General features: G+C 43.0%; 1 protein-coding gene across 3 annotated transcripts in view; it reads right to left on the bottom strand.

The window, feature by feature from the left end:
• Positions 1 to 18,778, bottom strand: part of nf2a (NF2, moesin-ezrin-radixin like (MERLIN) tumor suppressor a) — a 65,540-nt gene that overhangs the window by 22,438 nt on the left and 24,324 nt on the right. For all 3 annotated transcript variants that reach the window (XR_008064107.1, XM_035786258.2, XM_035786260.2), the window contains exons 8-13: positions 16,004 to 16,138; positions 15,693 to 15,767; positions 14,675 to 14,788; positions 14,334 to 14,456; positions 13,695 to 13,912; positions 4,674 to 4,779 (exon numbers count right to left, since the gene is read on the bottom strand). Coding sequence is in view for 2 of the 3 variants with exons in the window: in XM_035786258.2 (XP_035642151.1) it covers positions 4,674 to 4,779; positions 13,695 to 13,912; positions 14,334 to 14,456; positions 14,675 to 14,788; positions 15,693 to 15,767; positions 16,004 to 16,138 (771 nt within the window). In the remaining variant the exon portion in view is untranslated. The remainder of the gene's footprint in view (positions 1 to 4,673; positions 4,780 to 13,694; positions 13,913 to 14,333; positions 14,457 to 14,674; positions 14,789 to 15,692; positions 15,768 to 16,003; positions 16,139 to 18,778) is intronic.

Raw genomic sequence — 18,778 nt, forward strand, 5'->3', positions numbered from 1 at the left:
CCCATTCACTAGATCCAATACTCCACTCTCGACTAGTCTTTTTAGCTAAGTTTCAACTTTTGGTTTTATGGTGTACGCGCTTTGAAGCATTTTGGCTTGCTGTCTGGTTACATGGTCAGTTTAACTTATGTCCTTCATACTTCCAAGTTCTCCATTGAACATATGCGCGTTTCCTTAATTTCCTCAAGCTTTGTGTCCTCTTCTGCAACCATGTGAATTTCTTGCCAGTTTATAGTTTGATATTTTTCAGCCATGTGCATCCTAGCAAAGCTGGATGGTTGTCATTCATGATGTAGATTGGTAGCTTTAACTTCTGTTTGTTACAGTAGAGATGAACAATCACGCTTCCTCTCACTGGAACAGTCTCAACAGTGTATGTTTTCAGCGTCATCTTTGTGGGCGGTGGTGTGAGGTGATGTAGTTTCTCCTTGTATACCGCCTCAGACAGCAAAGATACGGCTGCTCCAGTGTTCACTTGCATCCGTACTACTTTTCCAACCAGTAGCGGTGTCACCCAATATCTGTGTCCATTGTCTGAAATGGACAAAACATGCAAAGATTCGTCCCCTACTGACAGGGTATCAATTTGTTCATCCTCTGTGTGCTCCAATTTATGCACTTTCCATTGTTAAGTACTTTTGTTTGATTGTGCCTTTTTGCTTTTACATGCACGTTCGATGTGACCCTTTTCTTCTGCTGTCTAAGTACCAACACTCATTTGCTTGATGACTTGGTTTCCCACCGTTTTGTAAATCCGTAGACACCGTATGCACTTGGGTCGATGCACTTAGCTGGTGTGTCTTAGTTTGCTATTTCCATTGATGTACTCAATTATATTGCTCTCTGCAATGTTAAGTTACTTTCAGTCAAAAGGCGTTTCAAATCAAATCATATTTGTCACATACACATGGTTAGCCGATGTTAATGCGAGTGTAGCTAAATGCTTGTGCTTCCAGTTCCGACAGTGCAGTAAAATGTAACAATCCCCAACAACTACATAATACACACATCTGAGGGTGAATGAGAATATGTACATGTAAGTATATGGACGAGCAATGGCCGAGTGGCATAGGCAAGGTGCAATAGATGGCATAAAATACAGTATATACACGTCATGTGTAATGTAAGATATGTAAACATTATTAAAGTGGCATTATTTAGATTGACATTGTATACAGTGACTAGTGATCCATTTATTAGTGGCCAGTGATTGGGTCTCAATGTAAGCAGAAGCATCGGAGTTAGTGATTGCTGTTTAGCAGTATGATGGCCTTGACATAGAAGCTGTTTCAGTCTCTCGGTCCCAGCTTTGATGCACCTGTACTGACCTCACCTTCTGGATGGTAGCCGTGTGAACAGGGAGTGGCTCTGGTGGATGATGTCCTTGATCTTTATGGCCTTCCTGTGATATCAGGTGCTGTAGATGTCATGGAGGGCAGGTTGTTTGCCCCCGGTGATGCATTGTGAATACTGCACCACCTTCTGGAGAGCCTTGCAGTTGAGGGTGGTGCAGTTGCCGTACCAGCCCGACAGGATGCTCTCGATAGTGCATCTGTAAAAGTTTGTTAGGGTTTTAGGAGACAAGCTAAATTTCTTCCGCCTCCTGAGGTTGAAGAAGCGCTGTTGCGCCTTCTTCATCACACTGTGTGGGTGGACCATTTCAGTATGTCTGTGATGTGTACGCCGAGGAACTTAAAACTTTCAACCTTGTTCACTGCTGTCCCTTCGATGTGGATAGGGGGTGCTCCCTTTGCTGTTTGCTGAAGTCCACGATAATTTCCTTTGTTTCGTTGAGGTTGTTTTCCTAACACCACACTCCGAGTGCACTCACCATCTCCCTGTAGGCTGTCTTGTTGTTGTTGGTAATCAAGCCCATTACTATTGTGTCATCTGAAAATTTGGCCTGTCTGAAGTTTGCCAATGACCATCTGGATGATCCAGAGGAGGAATGGGAGAAGGTCATGTGGTCTGATGAGACAAAAATAGAGCTTTTTGGTCTAAACTCCACTCGCCGTGTTTGAGGAAGAAGAAGGATGAGTACAACCTCAAGAACACCATCCCAACCATGAAGCATGGAGGTGGAAACATAATTCTTTGGGGATGCTTTTCTGCAAAGGGGACAGGACGACTGCACCGTATTGAGGGGAGGATGGAGCCATGTATCGCGAGATCTTGGCCAACAACCTCTTTCCCTCAGTAAGAGCATTGAAGATGGGTCGTGGGTGGGTCTTGCAGCATGACAACGACACAAAACACACAGCAAGGGCAACTAAGGAGTGGCTCCGTAAGAAGCATCTCAAGGTCCTGGAGTGGCCTAGCCAGTCTCCAGACCTGAACCCAATAGAAAATCTTTGGAGGGAGCTGAAAGTCCGTATTGCCCAGCGACAGCCCCGAAACCTGAAGGATCTGGAGAAGGTCTGTATGGAGGAGTGGGCCAAAATCCCTGCTGCAGTGTGTGCAAACCTGGTCAAGAACTACAGGAAACGTATGATCTCTGTAATTGCAAACAAAGGTTTCTGTACCAAATATTAAGTTCTGCTTTTCTGATGTATCAAATACTTATGTCATGCAATAAAATGCAAATTAATTACTTAAAAACCATAAAATGTAATTTTCTGGATTTTTGTTTTAGATTCCGTCTCTCACAGTTGAAGTGTACCTATGATTAAAAAAATGCAGACCTCTACATTCTTTGTAAGTAGGAAAACCTGCAAAATCGGCACTGTATCAAATACTTGTTCTCCCCACTGTATATATATATATATATGTATATATATATATATGTATATGTGTATATACACTGCTCAAAATAAAGGGAACACTTAAACAACACAATGTAACTCCAAGTCAATCATACTTCTGTGAAATAAAACTGTCCACTTAGGAAGCAACACTAATTGACAATACATTTCACATGCTGTTGTGCAAATGGAATAGACAACAGGTGGAAATTATAGGCAATTAGCAAGACACCTCCAATAAAGGAGTGGTTCTGCAGGTGATAACCACAGACCACTTCTCAGTACCCATGCTTCCTGGCTGATGTTTTGGTCACTTTTGAATGCTGGCGGTGCTTTCACTCTAGTGGTAGCATGAGACGGAGTCTACAACCCACACAAGTGGCTCAGGTAGTGCAGCTCATCCAGGATGGAACATCAATGCGAGCTGTGGCAAGAAGGATTGCTGTGTCTGTCAACGTAGTGTCCTGAGCATGGAGGCGCTACCAGGAGACAGGCCAGTACATCAGGAGACGTGGAGGAGGCCGTAGGAGGGCAACAACCCAGCAGCAGGACCGCTACCTCCGCCTTTGTGCAAGGAGGAGCACTGCCAGAGCCCTGCAAAATGACCTCCAGTAGGCACAAATGTGCATGTGTCTGCTCAAACGGCCAGAAACAGACTCCATGAGGGTGGTATAAGGGCCCGACGTCCACAGGTGGGGGTTGTGCTTACAGCCCAACACCGTGCAGGACGTTTGGCATTTGCCAGAGAACAACAAGATTGGCAAATTCGCCACTGGCACCCTGTGCTCTTCACAGATGAAAGCAGGTTCACACTGAGCACATGTGACAGTCTGGAGACGCCGTGGAGAACGTTCTGCTGCCTGCAACATCCTCCAGCATGACCGGTTTGGCGGTGGGTCAGTCAGGGTGTGGTGTGGCATTTCTTTGGGGGGCCGCACAGCCCTCCATGTGCTCGCCAGAGGTAGCCGGACTGCCATTAGGTACCGAGATGAGATCCTCAGACCCCTTGTGAGACCATATGCTGGTGCGGTTGGCCCTGGGTTCCTTCTAATGCAAGACTATGCTAGACCTCATGTGGCTGGAGTGTGTCAGCAGTTCCTGCAAGAGGAAGGCATTGATGCTATAGACTGGCCCACCCGTTCCCCAGACCTGAATCCAATTGAACACATCTGGGACATCATGTCTCGCTCCATCCACCAACGCCACGTTGCACCACAGACTGTCCAGGACTTGGCGGATGCTTTAGTCCAGGTCTGGGAGGAGATCCCTCAGGAGACCATCCACCACCTCATCAGGAGCATGCCCAGGCGTTGTAGGGAGGTCATACAGGCACGTGGAGATCACACACACTACTGAGCCTCATTTTGACTTGTTTTAAGGACATTACATCAAAGTTGGATCAGCCTGTATTGTGGTTTTCCACTTTAATTTTGAGTGTGACCCAAATCCAGACCTCCATGGGTTGATAAATTTGATTTCCATTGATAGTTTTTGTGTGATTTTGTTGTCAGCACATTCAACTATGTAAAGAAAGTATTTAATAAGAATATTTCATTCATTCAGATCTAGGATGTGTTATTTTAGTGTTCCCTTTATTTTTTTGAGCAGTGTATATATATATGTATATATATACATATATATATATATATATATATATGTGTATGTGTGAGTGTGGGAGAGAGTAGACTTGTGTAGCTGGGTTGATGTGTAGGCGGGTTTGTAAGTGTATGTTGGCTGTTGTGTAAGCGGGTGTGTGTGGGTTGCATCCTTCCGTGGATGGATTTCTGAGTGTAAGAGCTGTTCTTGTGTAGGAGGATATGTGTGTTGCCTGCCCTTATGCAATCACATTTTTGTGAATATGTGTGTGTGTGTGTGTGTGTGTGTTTGCGCGAACGCACAAACGTGTGTGCCTGTGTGTATCCAGGCTGTTACCGAGTAGGTAGACTTGCTGGTGATCTCTAGCAGCTTGTGTTTGGCCCTCCTTTCAGAGTCCCTGGCTTCCTGCAAGTCCTGCTTCAGCTGATCAGCCTCCATTGCCCTGAAAGGAGGCAGGGAGGGAGATGGGGAGAGAGGGGGTCAGCAAGAGGCTGAAGTAAATAGACGATTTGTATAGAAGCATTGCATGTACACTTTTTTATACCATGTAATTACCATTTCTTCATTACACACATTCTATTTACTCTGTATTTATGTTAGTAAAGCACGGGTTGAATCATAACCCGCAGTACCCATGGGGCGGATGGGTTTAAGGTCATGAAATACTGTGTGGGTGAAGGGCGGGTGGGTTGATAATCTAAAGATAATCTTTTTCTAAATCAATCTTGTGCAATTTATATCTATAGGCTACATTGAGGTTCTTTCATTATTTTAAGGCTATCTGGCATTAGTGCTTAAGTCTATGCTTCAGGGCCTAACTTTACCTGCACCAAATAGCCTACACGCCAATCACTTTTGAGAACAGGCAGAAAGTTCAAGTCGATCCACTGAGACAAAAAGGACAACGTCAGAGTTTAATTTAATGAGAGAAAAGCTGTGAAATGGAGAGTTAAAAATAAAGAGAATGGGAGAGAGAAAAGTTCGGGAAAAATTTGATGAAGTGGAAAAGGAGGATAGCAGTTGTGTAATTTGTGAGACGCTATACACATTTGACAGTCACAAGATGGGGACTTAAAAATAGGCCTATTTCTAACGACGACACAGGGAGTAAGGAAGCAGATGGTGAGTTTAATAATAACGAACATAGAGAGTTACATGATAACAGAACTAATACTGCCTGATGACTGAGGTTGGTGAGGGCTATATGAATGGAGAGTAATCAGGGTGGTGATGAAGCCCAGGTGTGCTTAACGATGGGGAGCAGGTGTGAGCAATGATTGCCAGGTATGCAATGTGGGTTGCCAGGACCGGTGGTTAGTAGACTGGCGACATCAAGCCCAGGAGGGAGCAGGAGTGACACCTATTATACGTCAAGGGAACAGTAGCATACTGTTCAGATGGGTTAAATGGAAACTGAAATCTGGAAACCAACTGTAGGTCGATAAACTCTGTCTTTGCTGTGTCTTTGCTGTGTAGAGTAGGCCAACAGGCTAAACTGAAAAATAGAACCGCTATCAAATTAAAACGATTGCAGAGCCGCAAGGGTGTTTCTTTAGATAGTGATTCCGGAAGAAAAAAACAGTACTGCCACCAAAGGTATACATTACGGGACAGCTTAAAAACAATGCTGACCCAACAACAGCTCAATCAAAATGGCCCTCCCTTTGAACTGAGGCTACTTTTGTAGGGGAAACCCCTCCCATCAGAACATACCAAACACTTTAATTAATTAAGCAATTACCAACATCCAAGCCTACATTTTTTTCACTCAGCTAAACATATCATGAACTATATACATTGCACCTTTGAAATCTGTTTATCATGATACAATATTACACATTTACATAATCCCATCACTACTGACACGGTGTCTTCCAATACGCCCATTCCCATAAACGAGCCATTCGGGACAGGCACTACAAAGCCAACCCGATTGCCATAGCTCTGGTCCTTATCTCAGCACACCCGGAAGTTACAGAGACGGAGAGAGAGGAACAGAAACAAACAGCGTGCTCATCATAACATTGATAAGTACAATAAACATTGCTTAAATAAAACATGAACGCGTGTCTGTATATTGTTTATACTATAACAAACTGTTACTGGAGGTAAGAATAAAGTGTGTAATGTATGTACTAAGATAGAAGTTAACTTCACTGTGTTGACCCACATTGCTATAACGTAGCTGATAACTGAGCAGGGAGGGGGCGATGAGTGTGTGTGTGTTAGTGTACCAAACGCTGCCTTCGGCCAGTGACTGACTTTTCTGTCACAGTCTTAATATTAACTCCTGCAGAATTAAGCATTTCTTGCAGTAAAATTATACACAATGTGAATTGACTCAGGAACAGGAGCGGAGAAATATGATTTATTATTTTGGCATCTTGCGAGAATGCGGAGTTAAGTACCGTCTGAAGAGGTGCCATCGTTAAAGCACAAAATATCTGTAGATATTTATTTTTTTACCTTTATTTAAACAGGCAAGTCAGTTAAGAACAAATTCTTATTTACAATGACGGCCTACCCCGGCCAAACCCTAACCCGGACGACGCTGGGCCAATTGAAACAGAAACCTCCTTTTACTCTCAGTTCCAGACGTTCTAGACGACCAATTCTCATTGCTTTTAGCCGTACCCTTTTACTACTCCTCCTCTTTTCCTCTGGTGATGTAGAGGTGAATACAGGCCCTGCAGTGCCTTGCTCCACTCCTATTCCCTAGGCGCTCTCTTTTGATGACTTTTGTAACCGAAATAGCCTTGGTTTCATGCATGTTAACATTAGAAGCCTCCTCCCTAAGTGTGTTTTATTCACTGCTTTAGCACACTCTGCCAAACCGGATGTTCTAGCTGTGTCTGAATCCTGGCCTAGGAAGAAAAATTCTTAAATGTTCATCCCTAACTACAACATTTTCAGACAAGATAGAACTGCCAAAGGGGGCGGTGTTGCAATCTACTGCAAAGATAGCCTGCAGAGTTCTGTCCTACTATACAGATGTACTCAAACAATTTGAACTTCTACTTTTAAAAATCCACCTCTCTAAAAACAAGTCTCTCACTGTTGCCGCCTGCTATAGACCACCCTCTGCCCCCAGCTGTGCTCTGGACACCATATGTGAACTGATTGCCCCCCATCTATGTTCAGAGCTCGTGCTGCTAGGCGACCTAAACTGGAACATGCTTAACACCCCAGCCATCCTACAATCTAAGCTTGATGCCCTCAATCTCACACAAATTATCAATGAACCTACCAGGTACCTCCCCAAAACCGTAAACACGGGCACCCTCATATATATATCATCCTAACCAACTTGCCCTCTAAATACACCTCTGCTGTCTTCAACCAAGATCTCAGTGATCACTGCCTCATTGCCTACATCCGACCTCCACTCATCACTGTCAAACGCTCTCTGAAACACTTCAGCGAGCAGGCCCTTCTAATTGACCTGGCCGGGGTAACCTGGAAGGATATTGATCTCATCCCGTCAGTAGAGGATGCCTGGTTATTTTTATTTTTTAAATGCCTTCCTAACCATCTTAAATAAGCATGCCCCATTCAAGAAATGTAGAACCAGGAACAGATATAGCCCTTGGTTCTCCCCAGACCTGACTGCCCTTAACCAACACAAAAACATCCTATGGCATTCTGCATTAGCATCGAACAGCCCCCGTGATATGCAGCTTTTCAGGGAAGCTAGAAACCAATATACACAGTCAGTTAGAAAAGCCAAGGCTAGCTTTTTCAAGCAAAGGCTAGCTTCCTGCAACACAAACTCGAAGTTCTGGGACACTGTAAAGTCCATGGAGAATAAGAACACCTCCTCCCAGCTGCCCACTGCACTGAAGATAGGAAACACTGTCACCACTGATAAATCCACTATAATTGAGAATTTCAACAAGCATTTTTCTATGGCTGGCCATGCTTTCCACCTGGCTACCCCTACCCGGTCAACAGCACTGCACCCCCCACAGCAACTCGCCCAAGCCTTCCCCATTTCTCCTTCTCCCAAATCCCGTCAGCTGATGTTCTGAAAGAGCTGCAAAATCTGGACCCCTACAAATCAGTCGGGCTAGACAATCTGGACCCTTTCTTTCTAAAATGATCTGCCGAAATTGTTGCAACCCCTATTACTGTTCAACCTCTTTCGTGTCGTCTGAGATTCCCAAATATTGGAAAGCAGCTGCGGTCATCCCCCTCTTCAAAGGGGGACACACTCTTGACCCAAACTGCTACAGACCTATATCTATCCTACCCTGCCTTTCTAAGGTCTTCGAAAGCCAAGTCAACAAACAGATTACCGACCATTTAGAATCTCACCATACCCTCTCTGCTATGCAATCTGGTTTCAGAACTGGTCATGGGTGCACCTCAGCCACGCTCAAGGTCCTAAATGATATCTTAACCGCCATCGATAAGAAACATTACTGTGCAGCCGTATTCATTGATCTGGCCGAGGCTTTCGACTCTGTCAATCACCACATCTTCATCGGCAGACTCGACAGCCTTGCTTTCTCAAATGATTGCCTCGCCTTGTTCACCAACTACTTCTCTGATAGAGTTCAGTGTGTCAAATCAGAGGATCTGTTCTCCGGACCTCTGGCAGTCTCTATGGGGGTGCCACAGGGTTCAATTCTTGGACCGACTCTTCTCTGTATACATCAATGATGTCGCTCTTTCTGCTGGTGAGTCTCTGATCCACCTCTACGCAGACGACACCATTCTGTATACTTCTGGCCCTTCTTTGGACACTGTGTTAACAACCCTCCAGGCAAGCTTCAATGCCATACAACTCTCCTTCCGTGGCCTCCAATTGCTCTTAAATACAAGTAAAAGCATGCTCTTCAACCGATCGCTGCCTGCACCTGCCCGCCTGTCCAACATCACTACTCTGGACGGCTCTGACTACGTGGACAACTACAAATACCATTTACTTATAATCGGTCCAACTGATGCCATTTGGACATTTTGCACAGAAAATCTTTACCATATTTTTTGTTGTTGGGTTATTGCATTTTCTCCCCGGTCCCTAAATGTCTTTGCGCTGCGAAAGGAGAGCTGACAGAACTTTATCGATGTATGCTTCAATCTAGTTGACATTTGATCATTTATTACCTTCCGGTGAGCAACGGTTTATTTAGTCTTCAAGGGCAACATACACTGAGTGTACAAAACATTAAGAATGCATTCTCAATATTGAGTTGCACTCCCCTTATTCCCTAAGAATAGCCTCAATTTGTCAGGGTATGGACTCCACAAGGTCTCAAAAGCATTCCTTAGGAATGCTGGCCCATGTTGACTCCAATGCTTCCCACACGTTGGCTAGATGTTCTTTGGGTGGTGGACCATTCTTGATACACATGGGAAGCTGTTGTGTGAATACCCGTCAGCGTTGCGGTTCTTCACACAAACCGCTGCGCCTGGCACCTACTACCATAGCCCGTTCAAAGTCACTTAAAATCTTTTGTCTTGCCTACTCACACTCTGAATAGCACACAATCCATTTCTCAATTGTCTCAAAGCTTAAAAATCCATCTACACTGTTTGAAGTGGATTTAACAAGTGAAATCAATAAGAGACCATAGCTTTCACCTGGTCAGTCTCAGGGAAAGAGCAGGTGTTCTTAATGTTTTGTAGACTAGGTGTACAATGACAGAAGAGAAGCTGCATTTATCTAATTACAGACAAGTTAACTAACAGTCTACCTAAATGATAAGCAGGAACATATCTAAATTAGGTAACACATTTGTTTTATATTTTTATATATATATATTTTTTTTCATCACATACAGCATTCAGGAGGTTACGGATGGGTTATTAGCAATTGTGGGAGGGTGTGGGTGAACAAACATCTGGCCCACGCACCAATAGCGTGCATGTGTCCAGGGGCGGAACTTAAATGGGTGCGCCGCACCTATGGCAGCCAATGCAAAGGGCCCCCAAAAAACATGTCATATCACTTTTAAAAAATGGTCACAAGAATAGATGGTGCGGTATTACAACACAAAAAGCAATACTCTGTAAATCAGGTAGCGATTTTCCATACTGAATAACATTTCACACAGGAGGGGGGCGGGGCCTGGCGATGCCTTGCACCGATGAGAGTGAAAGCTAAGCTCCGCCCTGCTCGTATCACAACAAAACACTCAAATTTAAACTTAATCTAACTTCACAACAAAAGTCTGGCTAAACTTTAAACTGTTTTACCATTGAGCACCACATTGAAAGCATGTGTTCAACTTAGTTTTTCTTTTCATTTTTTGGGGGATCCAATTAGATGACCAATAATCGGTCGGGCCGATATTTATGGCCGTATTAGCCTATGGCCGTATTAGCCTATCGGCCCTTGAGTATTGGCGCAGCTGATATATAGTGCTATAGTGCCAGCGCACTTGCCTCATGTGAGACTCCTGCAGAGCTCCTCCGGAGCAACACATTGCTAGTTAGCCTGTCCTCGAGGAACCTCTGGGCTGCTTGCCCAGCTACCCACTCATGATGAATATAAATGTAGCACACTTTAATAATGCCCCATAGAATGTAGAAAGTATTAATTAATTTACTGTTAGGCAGTGTTGTACTCGAGTCCAGTCTCGAGACCACATATTGAGTGTCTCGGTCTTGTCTGTGTCGGATACATTTGTACTCGATCTTGACTCCGTCTCGGAAAGTGAGTAAAAATCTCAATCAGCTTCCATTTAATCAGCGCATAAAACCACTTCCCAGGCCAAATATATACTCTCCTTTCTTGAAACATTATCTTAACAGCCTTTATATCTATTATACACATTAGCGCAGTGGCGAACCTATAGGCCTTCATGTTCTTGATTCTGAAGACAGCAACTAATACCAGCGCACTCATGTAGGAGTGCCTTTTATAAAACGCAAAGGGCCAGTGGTGTAGTTGAGGCTATACGCAGGTATAAGCCGTATATACACACTTTTCCCCCCATTGGTTTTGTTCTGAATGAAAATCTGAAAAATCTATAGGAGTTTTCAAAAAAAAGGAAAACACTGAAATCCTTCGCTGGGCTGGCCGTTTGAGAACTTTTTGTTAATTTGAGTATACCCACTTCTCCAGGCACCACTACATATGGGCGATGGAAAGATAGCAGTCACACACAACATGATGATAAAGGACAAGCAGTCCATAAACTCTGACATAATAAGCCAGTAGCTCCCAATCGTAATACAAAAACAACCATTACAAAAAACATTTCTAAAATATGAACACAGAAATACTATACATTTTGAACTCTTATGGTGATTTGACTAAATTGCATGCGCAGTCTTGAATTGGACGCATTTTTTTGGTCACGGACCCCTTGTCCCCCTCCGGTCTTCACTCAGACTCGATTTGCTCTGGTCTTGAATCAGTCTTTAGGTGATCTCGAACACAACACTGCTGTTAGGCAAAACAATGTCCATACAGGCTGCAGTACTTCACAAAGCAACATACCGGTAGCTTGCTTGCTAACTAGCTAGGTTAACAAAATTCAGCATTCATAAAGCTAACTTTGATTGTTATGACGCTAACATCAGTTCACTACCCTAAAACTGAAAGCTAATAATGCTAAATATACTAATTTCAAAGCTGATTATCCACAACTAACTTTCCCTTGCTGAGCCAAAATGCCTGGCTACAAGATTAACAAGTGGTGTCTTTTCTCTTTCACAGAAGTGACTTAGTTTTCCTCTAAAGTGTTGATCAGTAGGCCTAACATGGTCCCAAATGAAAAGGAACACCGATTATTTGTCATCTGTAGCCCCATAGACTGAAATAAGCCAAAACGACCTGCATTGAATATGAATTCAGCTGTATTGTGAGTAGGCCTATGCCACCTTGATTTACCCAGTTTATCATGAGATTTACCAATATGTTGTTACATTGTTAAAAAAAAAGTAAAAATGGGTTGTAATTATTGATTTATTAATGCAACCAAAATTGGTTGTATTATTGATTTGTTAATGCATACATGTCTGTCTCTGGAAAAATGTACCATCAAAATTTTTACATTTAATTATATTTATTATCATCATAAAATATCTGCCATTGGCCCCCTTGTCCCCAAAAATCAGTACCTGCCCTTAAAACCTGTTGTGACTAGGGGCAGTATTTTCATTTTTGTAAAAATAACGTACCCAAAGTAAACAGGATATTTTTGTCAGGACAAGATGCTAGAATATGCATATAATTGACAGCTTAAGAAAGAAAACACTATAAAGTTTCTAAACCTGTAAAAATATTGTCTGTGAGAATAACAGAACTGATATTGCAGGCAAAAGCCTGAGAAAAATCCAATCCGGAAGTGCCTCCTGTTTTGAAAGCTCTGCGTTCCAATGCGTCCCTATTGAGCAGTGAATGGGCTATCAACCAGATTACTTTTTCTACGTATTCCCCAAGGTGTCTACAGCATTGTGACGTAGTTTACGCATTTATGTAAGTGGTCACCTGATGGCTCTCAGAGTGATTCTCGCGTAAAATACAGAGGTAGCCATTTTTCCAATCGGTCCTACTGAAAAACCACTTGTCCCGGTGGATATATTATCGAATAGATATTTGAAAAACACCTTGAGGATTGATATTAAACAACGTTTGCCATGTTTCTGTCGATATTATGCAGATAATTTGGAATATTTTTTCGGCGTTTTCGTGACCGCAATTTCCGGTCGATTTCTCAGCCAAACGTAAATAACAAACGGAGCTATTTCGTCTACAAAAATAATATTTTTGGAAAAAAGGAACACTGGCTATCTAACTGGGAGTCTCGTGAGTGAAAACATCCGAAGCTCATCAAAGGCAAACGATTTAATTTGATTGCTTTTCTGATTTTCGTGACCAAGTTACCTGCTGCTAGCTGGACATAATGCTATGTTAGGCTATCGATAAACTTACACAAATGCTTGTCTTGCTTTGGCTGTAAAGCATATTTTGAAAATCTGAGATGACAGGATGATTAACAAAAGGCTAAGCTGTGTCTCAATATATTTCACTTGTGATTTTCATGAATAGGAATATTTTCTAGTAATATTTATGTCTGTTGCGTTATGCTAATTAGTGTCAGTCGATGATTACGCTCCCGAATCCGGGATGGGGTGTCACTAGAGGATAAAAACCCATATTGGTTGTTCTCTACATCCAATGCACATCTTGTTGTGCTATTTTTCACCCAAAGAAAATAAATTGAAGTTGAGAAACATTTTATTTTACTTTACAATTTTGTAATTTTAGCAGACGCTCTTATCCAGAGTAGTGAGTACATACATTTTCATACTGGTCCCCCATGGGAATTGAGCCCACAACTCCGGCATTGCAAGGGCCATTCTCTACCAACTGAGGCACACAGGACCATCCATTCGACTCACCTCCTCTCGGACTCATCAGCCATCTTGAGGGCCATCATCTCCGCCTCCAGCATCTTCTGCTCCATCATTCTCCTCTCCTCCTCTGAGCGGATGGCTGTCACCTTGATACGCTGCATTTCGGCCTCGGCCTCACTAGCCTTCTGGGACAGCAGCGTCGCTTCCTCCTCAGCTATCTGGGCCTTCTCAGCCAGGAGATCTGCTGTCTCCTCAGAACGAAGCTAGAGAGGGGGACAGAAACAGACATAACATGTTCATAGAAGTTAATAAACATTTGTAAAGCAGTTTAGCCTCCCCCTCAGCTGGTCTGCTGTCTCCCCACTATGCAGCTACATAGAGGGATGGAAAGAGACAAGGCCTTCATAAGCATTTCATATGCAGTTCACAAACATTCATAAAGCAGCTACGTGGGCCTGCTGTCTCATCTGAAAGCAGTAAGAGGGAGGGAGGGAAAGAGAGTAAGACACACAAATCATTAACCACATGTTGTGTCATAGCAGAACAATTACAAAAACGACATTATTTTGACTCACAATCTTTAAGCAGGACCCAAAATTCCTGGGTAAACCATCCCCTTTCCAAGTAAAACATCTATTTATATATGAGATGTGTCTGGGTCTAGGAACACCCCACTGTTCTTACCAGAGCGTCATTGGCCATGTGGGCTTCATCCTGTAGCTGTATCAGTCTCCTTTCCAGATCGTCCCTGGCTCTCTCTGCCACCTCTCTCAGGTGCTTCTCCCTCTCTAACCGCTGCCTCTCCACCTAGACACAGACAGAGAGAGGCGGGGGCGGGGGCGTGAGCAGGTTACAGGTTTGACCAAGAGGGACATAGTCAGGATCACAAAGAGACAGAGGGCAGATGTAATGAGGAACAAGGGGGACAAAAGCAGCAGCTGTAAGGGCAGAAAGAGGAGCACAGAGACCGTAGGGGTGGTAAACCACCATGTCTCTTCCAACGACTCAGCCTCCATTGCTCATACCCGTTTCCTGGCCCTCTCCTCTCGGGCCTGGGCCTTCATCTGTTGCACCTCTAGAGAGTCCACCCTCCTCCTCCGCAAGAACAGGTCATGGTTCCCCATGCACAGCTGCAGGATCTAGAGAGGAACAATTAGGTGAGTTTAAGTACACTTCAAGGTCCAATGCAGCCATTTTCATCTCAATATCAAATCATTTCTGGGTAACAACAAAGTACCTTACTGTGATTGTTTTGAATAAAAAAATAAAAATAAATGTTTTAAATGCTTCTTAGCAAAAATACATTTCTCAAGCAAGAGAGTGGCATGGGTGGGGATGGGGAAACTGAAAACTGTCTGTTATCGGTAGAGAGGTTGGGAACTCTTTCGTATTGGTCTATTATAGTGTGGAAATATAAACTGAGTGTACAAAGCATTATGAACACCTTCCTAATATTGAGTTGCACCCTGCCTTTTGCCCTCAGAACAGCCTCAATTCATCAGGGCATGGACTCTACAAGGTGTCATAAGCGTTTAACAGGGATGCTGGCCCATATTGACTCCAACGCCTCCCACAAGTTGGCTGGATATCAAATTGGCTGGATATCCTTTGGGTGGTGGATCATTCTTGATACACACAAGAAACTGTTGAGCGTGAAACTCAGCAGCGTTGCAGTTCTTGACACGAACCAGTGCACCTCACACCTACTACCATACCCTGTTCAAAGGCACTTAAATATTTTGGCTTGCCAAATCACCCTCAATGGCACAAATACACAATCCATGTCTCAAGGCTTAAAAATACTCCCCTTCATCTACACTGATTGAAGTGTATTTAACATGTGACATCAATAAGGGATAGACTGACCAGGTGAATCCAGGTGAAAGCTATGTCATGGAAAGAGTTTTGTACATTCAGTGTAGAAAAGACAGGAAATCAAGTTTCGAAATCAAGCACTGGGCCTTTAAAAGCAAGAATCTAGCTCTCACATAATACAGTCAACAACAACAAAAAAACATGTTTCGTTGTCATCACTGTACTCACCAACTTGTTAACCTTCAACTTGGAGGAGTTGAACTTGAACACGTCTGTTTTCTTGTCCAGAGGCTTTATGGCAAACTTAATCAGAAAGTTGACAAGACACATTAAAACCTCAAAGTAAGAAGTTACACAAACTGTAAAAACAGACTTGTTCGATTCAGGGTTGGGGTCAATTCCATTTAAATTCAGTCAACTCAGAAAGTAAACAACATTACATTTGAATTTCTGTTTAATTCCTGAGTTGACTGGATTGAAATGGAACTGATCCCAATCCTGGTCCAATTTCAGAGGCTGGAGGAGTAACGATCCAGTACCTCTCTGTCGCTGTAGGAGATGTTGCGAATCTCATTCCAGGGGAAGGAACATTTGGGGGTTAACTTGTTGTCTGGATCGTAGATATGTAGCCCCAAGGCATCCACTCCCAGCAGGAGATCTGTTCCCTTCTTGTTCTGGGGGAAATAAAAGAACAGAGTGACTAATGAAGAAAGCGAGTATGAAACAAAGAAAGTTACCCACACACCCTATTTTTATGTATCCTTTTATTTAACTAGGCAAGTCAGTTAAGAACAAATTACTTACAATGACCCTAATAAAGAACATTTAATTCCATGTAATTTATTTAACCAGGATAGTCCAAATCAGTGACTTAGTAACACTTTCCACTATTTTCCAGGAAGTTTTGGGTGGTGAATGAAAAGAGGAAACAAAGCCCTCAGTAGCTGTGAGATTACCAGACTTCTCTAGTGTGTTTGTCTTTCTGACAGACAATTCATTACTCTCCTTTATGCTAATAAATACCAGCGGCGTTACAAAGTAGTGCTCTTTGTTGCCTGCTCTACTTTCTCTGTTGACTGTTCTACACTCGTGTCTATCTATCCGACAGGCAGTAGTGGCAGTGGCACAGCCTGGCAACCACAGGAGGTTGGTGGCACCATAATTCGGGAGAAAGAGCTTGTGGTAATGACTGGAGTAGGACGGTATCAAATGCATCAAACACAGGGTTACCATGTGTTTGATGCCATTCCAATCGCTCCGTTCCAGCTATTATTATGAGCTGTCCTCCCCTCAGGAGTCTCCACTCCTGGCAACTCAATTAATTATAGAGCTGGGCAATATGGGGAAAAAAAATCCAGATTGCAATAAATTGATGCAATAACGATAAATAGAATGATGTGTTTAGGGCTGACACCAATTAGTCGACTGGTCAATTGTTTGATCGTTAGTCTGTTAGTCGACCGAGATTGTGTTACTGCTCAACACACTATATGTGTGTATTTATTTGTGCCCATCTCAGTGAACTAATCCATTGTGGAGGCCTAGACTAAAAGCCGATTTATGCTTGATCCGAAAATTCGGCTCCATATGGAGGGTGTAACGCAATTGCAGAGTCTCGAGAAGCCAAATCGAACTCCGTACCGCATCGCCACAAGACTCCCAAATTTTGTAACAACTCTGTATAGCTCCACATTGACATGATTTGTTGACGGTAGAAACACAAACTCACTTCCTTGACAACAGCTCTGCACTGCTCAACGAAGCGCAAGAAGTACGAATGCCCTGACTTCTGCTGAGGCCATATCACCATAAATGCTCCATGGCCAATGCAGACGTCGTATTGACCATGCACTCAGATGCACAATGCCCTTCTTACTCCAGAATGCGCTCTCTCCCGCTAATTTGTGCAGATAAATTGTTTCATAACTTCATTGTGTTATTTGCATTTGATTGTTAGTGTATATCAATTCCCAGCAGTACATTTACCGTTAATTCCTAATCTACAATGTTTGTTACTATGGTTACAGTCATTTCTGTTAATGCATTCAATATTACTCCAGACTTCCCGTTATCATTGTCAGAGTGGACACATTGTTTGCAGAGTGCACAACCTATGCTAAACTTCTGAGAAACAAGCTTATTTCACCCCATTTATGCTGCTCGATCATCCTATTTTTCCAACTTAATTGAGGAGAATAAGAACCTAAATGTATTTTTGATACTGTCGCAAAGCTAGCAAAAAAAGCAGCATTCCCGGAGAGAGTATGGCTATCACTTTAGCTGTGATAAATTTGTGAACTTCTTTGACGAAAAGATCATGATCATTAGAAAGCAAATTACGGACTCCTCTTAAATCCTCATATTTCTCCAAAGCTCAGTTGTCCTGAGCCTGCACAACATTGCCAGGACCTAGAATCAAGGGAGACACTCAAGTTTTTTAGTACTATATCCCTTGACACATTGATGAAAATAATCATGGCCTCTAAACCTTCAAGCTGCATACTGGACCCTATTCCAACTAAACTACTGAACGAGCTGCTTCCTGTGCTTGGCCCTCCTATGTCAAACATAATAAATGGCTCCATATACACCGGATGTGTACCAAACTCACTAAAAGTGGCAGTAATAAAGCGTCTCTTGAAAAAGCCAAACCTTAACCCAGAAAATATAAAAAACTATCTCCCATTCCTCTGAAAGTTTTGAAAAAGCTGTTGCACGGCAACTCACTGCCTTCCTGAAGACAAACAATGTATATGAAATGCTTCGGTCTGGTTTTAGACCCCATCATAGCAGTGACACTGCACATGTGAAGGTGGTAAATTACCTTTAAATGGCGTCAGACCAAGTCTCTGCATCTGTCCTCATGCTCCTAGACCTTAGTGCTGCTTTTGATACCATCGATCACCACATTCTTATGTAGAGATTGGAAACCCAAACTGGTCTACACGGACAAATTCTGGCCTGGTTTAGATCTTATCGATCGGAAAGATATGTTTGTCTCTGGATGGTATGTCCTCTGACAAATCAACTGTAAATGTCAAGTGTTCCTCAAGGTTCCGTTTAAGGACCACTAGTGTTTTCACTATATATTTTACCTCTTGGTGATGTCATTCGGAAACATAATGTTAACTTTCACTGCCATGCGGACAATACACAGCTGTACATTTCGATGAAACAAGGTGAAGCCCCAAAATTGCCCCTCCCTGGAAGTCTGTGTTTCAGACATAAGAAAGTGGATGGCGGTAAATGTTTTACTTTTAAACTCGGACAAAACAGAGATGCTAAGAAACAAAGAGATCTTCTGTTGGATCTGA

Source organism: Oncorhynchus keta, chromosome 14 (assembly GCF_023373465.1).
Source record: "Oncorhynchus keta strain PuntledgeMale-10-30-2019 chromosome 14, Oket_V2, whole genome shotgun sequence".
In the NCBI taxonomy this organism is placed as follows: domain Eukaryota; kingdom Metazoa; phylum Chordata; class Actinopteri; order Salmoniformes; family Salmonidae; genus Oncorhynchus; species Oncorhynchus keta.